This window comes from Salarias fasciatus, chromosome 1, assembly GCF_902148845.1.
Source record: "Salarias fasciatus chromosome 1, fSalaFa1.1, whole genome shotgun sequence".
Lineage (NCBI taxonomy): Eukaryota > Metazoa > Chordata > Actinopteri > Blenniiformes > Blenniidae > Salarias > Salarias fasciatus.
The window spans coordinates 4,956,395-4,971,685 of NC_043745.1; the positions used below are offsets into that span (position 1 = coordinate 4,956,395).

The window sequence follows — 15,291 nt, forward strand, 5'->3', positions numbered from 1 at the left end:
AAACAGATTGCATGATTAACAATAAAATCTGAATTTAGAAAATCTGAGCATAAGCTTCATTTGATAGATCATTATAAACATTCGGCGAAGCATTGTGGAATATCCAATCCAGTAGATGGACTGAGCGCCTTGCATGGCGGCCGCCACCACTGGTGTGTGAATGTGAGTGTGAATGGGTAGATGTGTTATTGCAGTGTAAAGCGCTTTGGGGTCTGCTAATGCAGAGGGAAAACTCTATATAAGTGTAGACCATCTACCATTTACCATTCAATATATTAATTATTTCAACTTGACCAGGATTTTGAGAGACTGAACACAACTGTCTGCTGATTCACACCCTGTAAACTAAACGGCATGTCATTTACTTCATCCTGCTTGAAATTTTAAGACTCTACTAAGTACATTTAAAATTTAGTAAACCCTTTAAAGGTGAAGTTTGCAATCATCTGAGAGAAAATATTTATATGTAATCCATATGGGCCCATTGTTTTGAATTCCTGCAGTTGATATTGGAATAAATGGAGTTAAAGTCGGCTACATGTGAACATTAGAATGTTTTAAGTCATTGGGTGACATTAAAGCAATGAAACAGAAGATGTACTGAAGTAAAAAATGTCAGTAGGCTAATTTTTCCATTGGGATCTCAATCTGTCAGCCTTCCACTTCATGTTATTTGATTTGAATGTATTCATGAGAGGTAATTCCAGGGGGGTATGTACGATAGGCTACCTACTGCTGCGGTGCCGCTGCACGCTTTTACAGTCAATTCAGTTAATTTACTGAGCCGCGGCATCGGGTGAATATACGTTCTGGAACGCCTTTATGCCAATATTTTCCATTCATTATGAAGTGAACGAAACTGAAGTCCACGACCAAGATTCCCATTTCAAAGGCGCTGTCCAATGAAGACATTTTACAGCTTTGTCTGTGCTGTGAGGTGAAATATCCCCATTGGAAAAAATAAATGATTGAATCAGTATAAAATAAATAAGTAAAAACAATCATGTCATAACAAATATTCCTCAGAGACTGACCATTTTCAAAAAATTGTGTTTTCCCCCCAAAATGCTGTGAAAGTTGTATGTTTTCACTTGAAAATGTTGCGTGAATGAATTCTGGGCCGATTCAACACAGTTTTCCTCCCACTGTCACGATCTTTACTTCCCCTTTGATGCAAATCTCTAAATCTCCACATGCACCTCGCTCTTCTCCCACTTTCATGCAGCCTTTTAATTATGGATAATTATTCCGTTGCTGGTTTCCATTCGGCTATTTCAGAAGATGGATGTATTCAGGCCAGAGCGTCTCACTGTCCCACCGAACACCTTTCACTATGACAATAAAAAAAAAAAAAAAAAAAAAAAAAAAAGCAATTTGCTCATATTATAACATTACAGCAGCCAAGATGGTCTTTCTGAATTTGTTCATTATTCAGACCAAAATAGAAATAGGCCATTGTCTGGAGCATGGCTGGGCCTGAAAGGGGTTGTATTGTCAAACAGGTTTACAAGAAAATGTAAAAAAAAAAAAAAAAAAAAGTAAGGATGAGAGGTACAATAAGACTATAATTAGAACAATTGTTTGCCACAGAAAGAGCAAGCAGCTGGGGTTGATAATAGGTGGACACAAACGATAAATAAAGTAAGCATTCATTTAAATGTAAATCTTCTCAATGCTCTAAATAAAGTTGCCAAGTTATCCACCGGATGACGACAGGTTTCAGCTGGGAGGTGTAGTTCCAGCGGCAGAGCATCGCCAGGGTCAGACTCCACCTTCAGGGAACCGCAGATATCCGCATGAATGTCCTCTGAATTCACACCAAAGTTTCCAACACTATCTTGTCAAGATTTGGAGTAATTCAAGGTAAACCAAAAAAATAAATATAGAAAGACATAAAGAAAGGTGCTTCAAAGTACAACCTCCTGAGACTGAAGCCAAAAGATTCTAATCAGGCCATGGCGTCCCTGTGTCACAGGTACATTCGTGTGGCTTCATTACAAAAACAAATAACAGCACCCGCTAGTGGCCCAACATAATTAACTTTCAAATTCTTCCTGTTATCATTTAGGTCCAAACCAGGACAATAATAGACTTAAACCAGTTTATGTTAAACAGAGTTAATATATCAGTTTATTATCTGAACAGAATCTCAAGTCTGGTCTTCACTTTTGTTCTGGCGGAGGAAGTACAGTCAATAATTTCAAATCAGAGTCAAGTATATGCAAAATACATATACAACAAGTTTGCTCTTCATTAACATTTATGATGGAGAGATCGGCACATCAGCCATACACAGCTGGAACCATCAACATGCTACTCACGGTTATTTTATCAAGAAATTGAACCCAAAGCCCACGACTTGAAAATACCCATATGCTCGTAGTACAGGAGCATTAGAAATATAAGAGCAGCTCCACCCCCCCACCACCCTTCTCTCTTTCCACCCACGCTCCTCCAACAGCGCTGCGGAGTGCACTCATGCCTAATGAATTGAGACAGAAGGCCAGATAAATGTGACCAGTTCAGTAAAGAGGGAGACACACAGTGAGAGGCTGTGGCCCGCTCGCTATGTTACATATATAGGGAGCAGCGGAGGCGCCCTGCGGTCTGATCCCTGCTTCCCTCTGCCTCTGGTCGGTATAAACATCTAATAGGGCCTAAAAGCCTCAGATGAGCGAAACACATGCTGGGTAAGTGGTTGAAAATGGGACATGGAAAAGGTTTTAGGACATTCCAAGAACAAAGCATACAGCCCGCGTCGGTTCCTATCTACCAGATATCTGTCCCTGTACTGTGTGTGTGTGTGTGATTGTGTGTGTGTGTGTGTGTGTCTGTGTGTTTTCAAGGGTGCATCAGTGGCCTTTATGGCCTTATCCTGCACATGAGAATACACTTGTGATGCTGTGGTACATTAAAGTGTTTGATTCATGCATTTGTGCACGAATGTATGCCTGGACGCTATTGTTTGTTTGTTTGTGTGTGTGTGTGTGTGCATGTGTGTGCATGTGTGTGCAGCAACACACACACCTTTAAGTGCAATCCTCCTTCAATGAAAGTGTTTGTCATCCAGTACATACAAGTACAGTGGGTGTGACGCAGCGTGCATGTGTGTCCAGCACAAATCATCGCTGGCTGCAGATGGAGAAGATGTTTCCTCAGGGGTGTGTGAGCAGCCGTCACTTCGCATGAAGGCAGCCGGAGGGGGAAGGAGCGCCGAGACGGAGGAGGGGCGAGAGACGATACAGCAGACGGGGGACAGAGTGCAGCTCAAAGTGAGCAGGGGCATGGAAGGGGAGAGGAGAGCATCCTCCAGTCTGCATCATGTACAGGAACATAATGCAAACAAGAAGAGAAGGGGAGAGGAGGAGGAGGAGGAGGAGGAGGAAGCTTTAAAAGAAAAATAAACGCAGGGAGAGGAAGCGTGAAGGAGAGAAAACAACGATCTATCAGCCAGGGGGAAACCAGGAAGAAGAATGAGGGCAAAACACTCTGGGATTGTTACATAAAGCAGAGATCAGACACAGGTCGGCACATCTCGCCCAATACAACAGATAGAAGGTGAGGACTTCAGGAGAAAGCACTAAATAATCGAAATAAAACAGGACAAAGAATCAGGGCCTGGCACCGGATACCTATGAGTTTGCACAGAGAGCAAACTCCTCTTGAAGATATACCGCTTCCCAAAAAGCGATAAAAACTAACAGAGTTAAAAAAGGAGAGGTCGGGGCTGATAGAAGAGTGTTTATTGGCACCAGAATTTCCCCTCAGCCGTCAGTAAATACTTCCTCCCATCCGAAGGCGCGGGCGTTTCTGTATTTATGGGTTTTAATAGGAAGAGCGTGATCATCATATTGACCGGGCCTCTGGGTTCTTAATGGGCACCTTAAATCTGCAGGAAACACACTGTATTCTGGGCTGAGTTACAGGCAAATTAACATGGAGAGGGAGGCTGGCACGGCCACTCGTGCCGGAAGGGAGGAAAACAATCACTTGAATGATTGTCGGACATTTAGGATGGTTAGGGAGAGGGGGCGGGAGGGAGGCGGCAACAAGAGGGGGAGAAGAGGCAATAAAGTATTTTCATCAGGAGCAGAGGGAGAGGGAGATGGGCCGCAGAGGGTGGGCGGAATCCAATGTGCTCGCCTTCCATTATAAGAATCATAAAATACTTTTAATGACCAAATATTGGGCACTTTGAAAAGAAGATATTGGATCATATTACAGGCATTATGGTGTCACACTCTGAGGCAGACAAACCGGGTGCTGCATTCCTGGCTCTGTGTGTGTGTGTGTGTGTGTGTGTGTGTGTGTGTGTGTGTGTGTAGTTACTGTCATTCAGACATCACTACTGAAGCTTTATTAAGGCCTGTGCCATGACGGTGACTTAAAGGAGAGGCTCCACATCAGACCGAGAGCAGCTGAATCCTGGTTCACACTGCAGCGATCATAAGGAAAAACACAAAACTCCCGTGGTGTTTTGGGTGTCTGTTCACATGACGTCTACAGCTTCTACATCTAGTGCAGCATTTAGATCGGGCCCCACTGAGGTTTAGGCCGGCTCTGTTAGGAGGTGTGCTTAAAGGGACTGGGTCTCTTTCCAGAGGGACACTCAGTTACATGAGTTCATAGTGACCCTGAGACATCACTGAGCGAGAGTGACCATGTCAAACTCATTTGAATAAACTCAGTCGGTGCACTCTGGAGATGGAACATTAGTTAGATTTTGTAAGATTTGAAATCACAAACAGATGTAGAACTGCGTACGACAGTGATGGGGATTCATACAAATACAGCCTCCAATCCCAAAAACAACATTCTGTGAAGTGTGAACAAAGAAATGGTTAATATAAAATGAAAAATACTGTGGCCTTGTAAAATTATCTGAACCAAAGATGAATTTTCTGTTTTAAAAATGAAGCACAGGTCCATGTGACCTTCAGGTGGATTTGATCACTACATACATCAACTTTCAGCCAAATTAAGAAGATCTGATGGTCTCAGAGGAAAAGGCTCCGTTCAGCTGATTAAAAAAGTCATATTGGGTAAAGAATCGAAGTTTGAGATTTGTGATATACGAAGACGCCCACAGTCTGTTAAATGAGTGTTCAGCCCATCGTGAGTCCTGGAGGTGCAGATTTTCACAACACTGAATCAAAATCAACTCCACCTGACGAAAGCGACATCATATTTTGCCATTCAGACTCTGCATTGTTGCGGAGAGAGACTAATTTCCACAGTTGCTTCACTCGAAGGCCACCGAACATTTTCAGGGCATTTCACCACTGAGGCGGCCGAGCATTTTTATTATCATAAGAATGCAGAGATCTTTAAAATGTCACGGCGAGGTACGCTCAGGAACGAGGTGTAGGTGACGGCTGTCCTGAAGAAATACTTTAGATCAGGAGTGTCAAACACATTTTAAAGGTCAGGGGCCACAGACAGTGGTAAAACAGTGGCCATGATGACCTTCAAATGCAAACAGCAAAGTTTTCCCGGGTTAAGGTTAACCCTAGGCTGACCCTAACCCTCATCACTCACCACATTTACTCCTAATGTGTCTTTTACGGCGAGTTGTTCATTGTTTAATAATCCTCCTCGTTCCAGGCCCAGTGTTGTTCGTCCACTTGTGTGTTTTCTGTGCTGATTAAACGGTAAATGGATTTTATTCAGATACTGTTTTTCTACAGCGTCTCCAGAGCTCTTCACGTCGTTAATCAGGTTAACCCACTCACATACTAATGGTGACAGCTGATATGCGAGGTACTTAAATTTTCCTCTGGGAGCAGTTTGGAGTTCAGTCCCTTAAAGACGTATGAACAGAGGTCGAAGACGGATCCAACCTGCAACCTTCCCATCGCGCTTCCAGCTGAGGCAGCGGTCCTGATCGTACAATCGTAATAATGTCAGGAAGTGTGGGCCGTCCCTCCCCTGGGGTGTGCCAGAGGAGTATAATAAACTATATCAAATGACTGTAATCATGTGGTGAGTTAACTCCTGGTAACTCTGCTTGGCGAAGATCACACACATTCTTCTTCGATCAAAAGTGAGAAAACAGAGACTGTGAAATGAAGGAAAAGCAGCCTTGAAAGTTAAATTTTAATGGACTGGTGATGCTCCGATCCCACATTGCAGCCAATGAAACTTTCAGTACATTTAATGACAATACTGTTTGCTTTAATTGATCCAGTAACCGAAATGAAATCAAACATAATCAGATTTTTTTATGTATTGAATCACAATATGCATCACTGATATGGGAAGCAAAATGATCTTTTTTTTTGTTTGTTTGTTTTCTTTTTTGTGAATTGCATTGGTCTTACAGCCAAATGCAGAAAATTCACACAGCTTGGCACTTTCACAGTTAAGAGAGGACACATTTTCACAGAATATCTGATAATTGTGTCCACAGTTCCTTTTTTTAATTCCGCACAATAGAAAACAGATGAGTCAATATATAGAAATCTTTAAAGAAAAAAAACACATGTATTTACCAAAGACCTGTTGTTGGACTTGGTCTAATCTTTTAATCTGTAGGGTGTAACTGATATAAACATGAACTGTATTCCCATATAGAACCTCTGCATGCTCAGCTGAATAGATATCTCCTCTTTATTCTATTGAACCTGTGAGGAGAGACCAGACCACACCTTGGTAATAGTTTCTGTTACTCTGAGGACAGTGAGTTCATATTCTCCCAGCGCCTGCCGCCGTTCTGCCTGAGCAGACGTTTAATTAACCAGAAACCAAACCAATCTGAGTTGAGTATAGGAGCCATTTATCAAGTAAATATTACAAAGCTGAGCCATGTTTACTTGATGGCATTCTGACATGTCAGTGTCGAGAACAACTGAATAAAAAAAAAAACCTACCTGGATTCCATGCCGCTGCTTTGACTAAGAACTCTCTCCAAACTGTTTTTGATTGCACTCTGCTTAATTGCTTGTGGAGCATTCACAACTTTAATTAAAAGCGCATTTCACCTTAAGAAGTTCAATACATCTATCCTAACTCATCGTGTACAGTAAAGTGCATTGTGAATGGAAAGATGATAAAGCCATATATTTGGGCATGCAGCGGCATTTCCATCATTTCTCTTCACCTTGATTCATTCAGTGAAAACTTCTGCTGACTTTTTGTGAAACAAACTGACTGGATGCTCCATTAGGTATACCCATCCATCACTGGTTAATGCAGCCAGGGAACCAGGTAATCTACATAGAAGCCTCTAGTCATGGTGAAGATGATCTGCTGCAGTTTAAACCATGCGCGAGAGTGATGGAAAAGATGATTGAGATGACTTTGAACATGAAATGGTTGTTGGAGTTTTCACAAACTGCAGGTCGACTGGGATTTTCACATGAAAACATCTCCGGGGTTTACAGAGAGTGGTGAGGAAATGAGAAAACACCCAGTGAGCAACAGTTCTCTGGGACAAAATTCCTTGTTGATGCCAGAGGTCAGAGGAGAATGGACACACTGGTCGAAGGTAAATAGAAAATAACAGCAACAGCAACTCAAATAACGGCTGCTAATGGTCTACAGCAGCAGAAGAACAGACAACTGAGGCATACAGTCACACAAGCTCACCAGAACTGGACAACTGAAGATTGGAAAACCATCGGCTGCTCTGGTGAGTCTGGATTGCTGCTTTTACAAAGAAACATTCAAACATGAAAGCTTGAATCCAAGCAGCCCTGTGTGAAGGCTTAAGGCTTCTGGTGGTAAAAGATTTCTGATGGTTTCTGAATCACCGTGTGTGTGTGTGCGTGTGTGTGTGTGTGTGTGTGTGTGTGTGTGTACAGATTCTACAATTCTGTTTGGAAACACATTGGTTTGATGCAGCAGGTACTTCTTCTAAAACTGGCTCCAATTTTTTTTGACCTAGCAAACCACGAAGCAAATTGGGAAAATTTCAAAGAAAACATTTGTTGAAACAAATTTCTTAATAGAAGCAGACACAACACAGAGATCTGTGCTGAGACATCAGTGATGCTGCCATGAAGCACAGTGAGCTAGCATTACCCCCGGATCCCACAGCACGCGTCTCCCTGCGGTGCACCGCTGCGCGTTCACGTCCGTTTCTGTGTGCGCGCGCCAACGCCCACTGCAGGCGTTCTCCTGCACTCTGCTCCGTCAGAGCAGAGCGCAAAAATATTGTGAAGCGCATGTGCCAGATGTTCAAGATCCCACAATATACTGAGAGTACTAAAAGCCGGAACAACAACAACAACAACAACTCATTCATTCGTCGTTTCTTTGCCAAACAGTTTCTCAACTTCCACAATGAGTCTCTCTTCATCCATGGCAATAGTTTAGCTGCGCATCCAGAAGTAAACACAGACCCGACCCACTCGGTCTGTGCTGCGTGTTTAACTCCATTACCCTTCCACATTAAAATAAGCACACAAACGAACTGTATTAAGGGGACAAACATTACCATTACATGGAAAACAAACCATATGCTATTTTTTTGACTCCACAAATGTATTCAAATATCAAAATATGCATCTTCAGTTTTTTGGATATTTGTAATGAGCTTTATTTATGACAAAATGCATATTTAAAACAATATTGTTACAAATAGATGTATAACTACATGACTAACCAAAACTTGTGACCTGGCACAATATAAGTACTGAAGATTATACAAAGACACTTCAGTAAACATCTCTGACAATAACCAAAAATTTAAACGTTTCAAATTATTTAATTTTGAAAACACAGAAGTTGTTTCAGTTCTCTTTCCTGTTTGGAGCTATCCGAGCAGGGGAGCTTGACGCGCTCGCGTGCGGCCGCAGCCAAAAATAGGTGGGACGCATATTTTTATCCCGGACGCGGCTGAGCGCGCCGCACGCGCCGCACGCGCCGGCAACGCACGCGTCGGCGACGCACGCAACCGAACGCTGGATGTGGAACTGCTCCTGACCACTACAATGGCAATCTATTTGCTGCGGCCAGCGCGACGCAGCGCGACGCGGCCGAACGCTCCCAAAACGCGTGCTGTGGGATCCGGGGGTTAGCCTCAAAGCCATGTTGTCAGAGGGAGTTTGTATGAACATGCACAATTCAGCAGTTTTGTTAAAAGTTTTCTGGATATTTCAGTGAATTTCACAAGGTTTCATTAAAACGTTTCGTGCTTTAAACTGAGAATGGAGTCATTTTCAGTAGTGACTGTTATTTGTGGAAATATTGACATTTTCATCCCATAAACTCTGCATCACAAGTTTATTATGGCACTATTTTAATGGTCCGGCCCACTCAAGATGAAGTGGGGCCGTTTGTTCTCCCAGCTCTGACGTAGACAGACTCTTGACCTCCTCACTGCACTGCACTAAAGCTCATCAGATGCAGAACACAAGCCTGAATTCAAAGTTCCCCTTCCGAGACCGACGCTGAGCAGGGCTTTGCTCAGAGTCACACAGTATGCATGTGGAAGTCAGTGTGTTCCTCACCTGTTAGCAGGAATCAAGTTCTAGCCGTGAGAGTCTCTACTCTCTGCTGTCGGCTGACACGGGATGCCATTGCTCGTGAGCAGTGGAAATCCTGCCTTGAAGTTTTCAGTAATTGAATTTGTAGTAGACATCATTTTACCCTATAATGTGATATGGAAATTCAGACGGGTGGCTGCAATTTGTAAAACGGTCCCAGAGTCATGGAATAGCCACCATCACGCGCGCGCACACACACACACACACACACACACACACACACACACAGTGCAACATTAACCCGGCTTCCTATCTCCCGTTGCCTGTGCTGCTCCTGCCTCAGAGGAAGTGCAGACTCCTTGGATGCAGCCTGTTAGTCACAAAGACACTGTGGAAGGAGTGTTTGCACATGGGCTGATAATTCCGGCACCTTCATGACATGAACTGTCAGGATGTAAATATACTTTACTTCTCAAAGTGAGAGAGGAAAGCCGGCGTGGCGGCGGCGTCACATCGACAACGCGGAAAGAAGTAAAACTATACCACACACACAAGTGAGCATATTTTCAAGAGACTCGAGGGCACGCTTGACAAACTGCGAAGCTTTTACATTTTTATGGTGTGTGTAAATATAGCAGTGAAGACAAACAGCAAAGCAGAGTGAAAATAGGTCTGTGTATATTGCAGGGTGTTGTGCCGAAGGTGAATATCAAATTGAAAGCAGCCTAAAGGTCTGACATTTGTCACTGAGCGTTTCAAACAGAAAGACAAAAATAAGTAGTGGAGCTCGGCTGTTCAGATGCTGCATTTCTGCCATGTGTGTTTTTCTTTCCGCAGAAGACAAACAGACAGACATTGTCATGACTACATATTGTCTCGCATTCTGTTTGAGGGATGAGCAGAGACTTGATGAAATCAACTGAAATTATTTATGAAAACTTCATATTTTAAGGCTGATTGCATTAAAATTTTGCAACAATCGAACTGCCTTTACAGTTTTAATGCCCAATAGTTCTACATTACTCTTAAAAGAATGTAGATAATGCCACACATATATTGATGTACTGTTGTGGGACAAGTAAAGGCATATCCCATCTCGTCTTGTTTTATGATGGAAAACTTCTATTCCATTTTGGGTGTTTCTTTAAAGGAGGGGTATTATGCAAAATCAACTTTTTTTGAGCTTTGTATAATGCTATAATGTCATTTCCCCATTAAAAAGACGCATGGAGTTGTTTCCTGAACCAGTCACGCATATTTGAGCAATCCCTGAATCTCCCCCTGGCAGCCATGTTGAGCGCTGAAACGCTCGGTGCTGCACAGCTCCGCCCGTAATCCACAGCTCCGCCCATCTCTGACGTAATCTGCACGGCTCCTCCTGCAGAGCTCACGCTCCCCCGCCTGAGAGGGGCGGGGGAAATACACCGCAAATAGCGGAGATGGATGCTCTGAGGGGGGCGTGTCACTAAGCTGAGGAGATTCTTAAAGAGACAGGGACCCATTTCCAGTCGCTTGAGGCAGCCTGATGCAGAGGCAAATTTAATTGAAGTTGTTTTTGACACATGCAGCTTTCACCATCCAACTATGGACAAAGCTGTTGCTTGAGTGTGCTGTAGATTGATGCTAAAGGGCTAAAAAACACGTAATACCCCTCCTTGAAGAATGGAGCTTTGAGTCACTGAATGAAACTTTTTGAAACAGCTCAGGCTCCGTCTCCATGTTGATGGCGAAAACGTTGCTACATTCACCACTGTCGCAGTTAATAGTTGTTCTGTGCACGCTTAGCAGTTTCAGGACGGTTTCATCACAGAAACAAACAAGGGCAGCCATCGGTGGTCCAACATGATAACGACAATGTTTTCTACCATTTCTGTTGAACATTGTTTTCAGAACTATTCTCAAACTTAAAACTTTTTTTTCAAACAGAAAAGAATTTGTTTTTGTTAATTAGCATTTTTTGAGAAGCTATTATTTCTAATGCGAGAGGCAATAAAACAATGTTCTGTGAGGACTTTGTCTCAATGTATTTTCAAAAAGCAAAATGATAATTAAAGGAAAGAAATAAGAATATCAACATCAGTATTAATGAGCAGTAATATTTGAAAGAAGAGAGGAAAACATGGCCAACCTTTCTGGCTGTCGATGACGAAGTTCCCTTCATCGTTTCCCGTTGTGATCTTATAGGTGATCCCGTCTCCATCGGGGTCCTTGGCCAGCACCGTGGCAACCAGCGTGTTGGGCCCCGCGTCCTCCGAGACAAACGTTCGATATCTGACAAAAGACAAACAACCAACAACGCAATCAAGGCCTGATTCACACGTTGGAGCAGGAGGACACGACTCTGTAGGTGAAAATGAGACACATCCAACGAGAGTTCTCAAATCACTCCTGACCAGGAGATTGATGTCTCACACAGAAACACCACAAGGGAGGTATAATCTAACCTTTCTTTAGGTTATTCAGTTTTTGGATCTTGAATAAAGTCGCTGGACACAAAGGATCACAACATGTGATTTTCTTATTGAGGATGAACAGAACTCAAACCAGTGGTTTCTCTGACATTGTGGATGATTTATTTAATGTAAACAGCTGAATCAGACACCCACTTTGGAAAGACTGGTACAAAACTTTACCTGTGGCGTGCCTGTAGAGCAGAGGTATCAAACATAAGGCCTATGGGCCCAATCTGGTCCACTAAACAGAGCCAGCTGTTCCATTCCAATTCACATTTACTCAGATGCAAAGCAATGGCTAATTAATATTGCCACAAATGATAAAACCGACAAGGTCTGGTCAATGATTAATGCTGATCGCCTTGTCCGTCCTCCGAGACTCTTAGCCAAAAGGGAAAATAATAATAATAATAATAATAATAATAATAAAAATTATTATTATTATTATTATTATTATTATTATCATTATCATTATTATTATTATTATTATTATTATGCAGGATTTCTTGTAGTCAGGGTACTTATAGTATACAGGTTTATTTGTATTTATTTGTAATTTGTTAAGCATGTAAAGTGGTTGACTTCTTTTCTAAAGAATTACAGACAAGCATAAAAGCACTGCTGTTCGATTTCTACTTGCACAAAATCCATAAGCACCAGTGTCTCCACCCCACAACTCATCAAATCCTCATTACTTTCTATTTATTTTCACTCACTTAACCTTCGCATTTCGAAAAATAAGTCATTAGAAATGAACACACAACATGAGACTGTGTGAAGCCTTGTGTGTAAACGGCCGAACAACAAACTAAAGGATGAAAAATCCCAGCTGTGTCGATGTTGGCGTGGCGTTCTGAGACATCTCTTCATGTCAGGAAATTGTTGCGCGTGCCGAGCCATGGCCGGACCGGCACCTCTATTACAAACTGTGACCAAAGGAAATTTCATGCGGGGCTCACAGCTGCAGCCTCAGGAGGCCCAACTCCGAGCTACCGGCTCTCATTTGGGGTCCAGCAATAATAGTGGGACACGCAAAGCAGCGGCCTCCAAAACAGTGACTCCACGAGACCTGAGACAGCGCTAAACGAGGAAATTAATCAAATGAAGCATTTTGACACCAACGTCAATGTTCTCTTCTCAGTTCTTTAACACAGGCTACAGGACAAATACAAATGGATTCAAACTACACATTTAGGACCGCAGAGATTATGTCAAGAGCCAGGAAGTTTGACAGACTTCTGACCCCGACCTCCACCAGCACCATCCCTCCTCTTTCACGCCTTTTATCACAGCAAACTTTCAATCTAACAAGTTTCAAAGTGACAGAGTGAGAACATGGAGCACAGTGGAGGCGGCGGTGGTGTTAATGACACGAATCAGCAGGTGGGAGTTCTTCTCCAAACCGCTCTCTTGGTTGTGTTGCGTTGTATTCTTTATCACAATATGTAGAAAGACACTGCGTATTACTGACAACTACTCCTGGTTAAAGGCTGTGATTGCTGCTTCCAAAGCCCCATTTACACAAGTTAATTTCTACCACATTGGTGACCCGAGCCACTGAACAGCTCCCAAGGTGGAACTTTTTGAAAACGTTTCAATTCCCTACCAATGGGAAAATACTGACTTCAGTCAGTGGATAAACAGCTTAGATATTTTTGTAATGAACTGAGTAAGAAATTATAGATGCAGTAAAATCACCATTTCATCTTAAAGGCACAATCTGATCAATAAAATGTGTTAATATATACAAAGTTCACTGCCAAATTCTCACAATTTACTGTACACATTGCAAGTCAGTTGCTCAGTCTTTTGCTCATTCCTCCAATGTGTTGAGAACTTGAATGGAGTTTGTTTGGATTGGAGAAAATTAGGCATGAAAACAACTTCAAAACTGAACTCTGGAAGTCCAAGAAATTCCACGTTAAATTCTTTGCTAAGAAGGTTCTGAGCCACAGATCGGTGCCATGGGATGAAGGCAGGTTTGAAGCTCTGAGCAGTCCCACAGGCATCGGAACTTGAATAGTCATGAATGGAGGGAGCCAGTGGGATTCTTTGTGGAGCTGGTTGTCTGGCCAAAATCTAAAAAAAGTAGGTCTTTGGTTTTAACGATGTACAGGGACTCGGCAGTCACTCTCACAGAGCTTTAGAAGTTCTTTGCAGAGACAGGAGAACCTGCAGAAAGGATGGCCATCTCAGCAGCGCTCCATCAATCAGGCCTTTGTGGCATGAAATTTAGACTGAAGCCACTTTGAGTAAGAGACATACGACAGCCTGGCTGGAATATTGCCAAACAGCATTTAAACTGCAGAGCCTGATGAAAACACTTCTCTGATCTGGTCAGTCAGCAACCGAGGAAATTCAGGCAGAACGCCAGGAAATTCAGAAAACTGCCGTCACTGCTCATCGTCCGGTTGGTTCCCTCATAAACAAGGCAAACAGTATCAAGCCATGAGAGTCCTGAGCATGCAGTGTAGCATATTTAGTTCTTCTATTGTTGCTTAAAAGTGATTTTTAAAAACTTAAAAATACAATTGCATTCACTGAAATTTAATCATTTGCAAATAAGTTGCAGAGCTGCTGTCTCTGTGTACTCACTGACCCAACCTGAACAATCTCCAAGCATCAATTTTAAAGATGTCAAGTTATAGGTGACTTTATCATTGGCCTTTATTCATAGTAGCATGAAGTGATCTGCATTTTGTGAGCATCTTCCTCCAACAAACTCAATTTGGGCAAATAAATCTGAGGTCATCGGCCACACATGGAGTTTCATCCAAGTATTCATGTGTGGCTGTTGTCACACTTTTTCATATTTTATCCATTCAAACAGACCATAACTATAACAAGCATTCCATAACCTGATAAACTGATGTGTTCTAACTGGGTGTGAATCAGTCACTACTTTGCTTGTTCTCTCCTATTGTGTAACCCAGGGGTGGGAATCCCGGTCCTGGGGAGCTGAATTCCTGCGCGGTATCACCGTGTGATCACTTCAACACACCTGACTGTAATGAATGGCTCGTTATCAGGCTGCCTGCAGAGCTTCATCATGATACACTCATTAGATTCAGGTGTTTCGGAACATTGAAAACATGCAGGATTGCAGCTCTCCATGGACCAGGATTCCCCATGACTGCCCTAACCCCATCCAAACAGCAGAAAGTCCAGACAGAGGCTGTGTTCGAAACCGCGTACTTACTTACTACTCATACTAACTTATTGAGTATGCAGTGCGTTTACACTGGCAGCATGCGATTTTGAGTATGCGAGAAGTTCCCGGATGCATACTGCATTCGCCAGAAATGTTGAGTAGACATCGTGAGTTCACTACTCATACTGAAATTACCCAAGATGCAACGCGACGGACATTTGAATAAACTTTATTCAGTTCACAATGATTGTTTCTTAAT

The 15,291-nt window shown here is 42.6% G+C and overlaps 1 protein-coding gene across 1 annotated transcript in view; it reads right to left on the minus strand.

The window, feature by feature from the left end:
• The window catches only part of LOC115389982 (neural-cadherin-like), a 317,885-nt gene that overhangs the window by 137,129 nt on the left and 165,465 nt on the right, over positions 1–15,291 (minus strand). Inside the window, 1 exon segment of the mRNA XM_030093608.1 lies at positions 11,557–11,699. Within this exon segment, the coding sequence (XP_029949468.1) occupies positions 11,557–11,699 (143 nt within the window).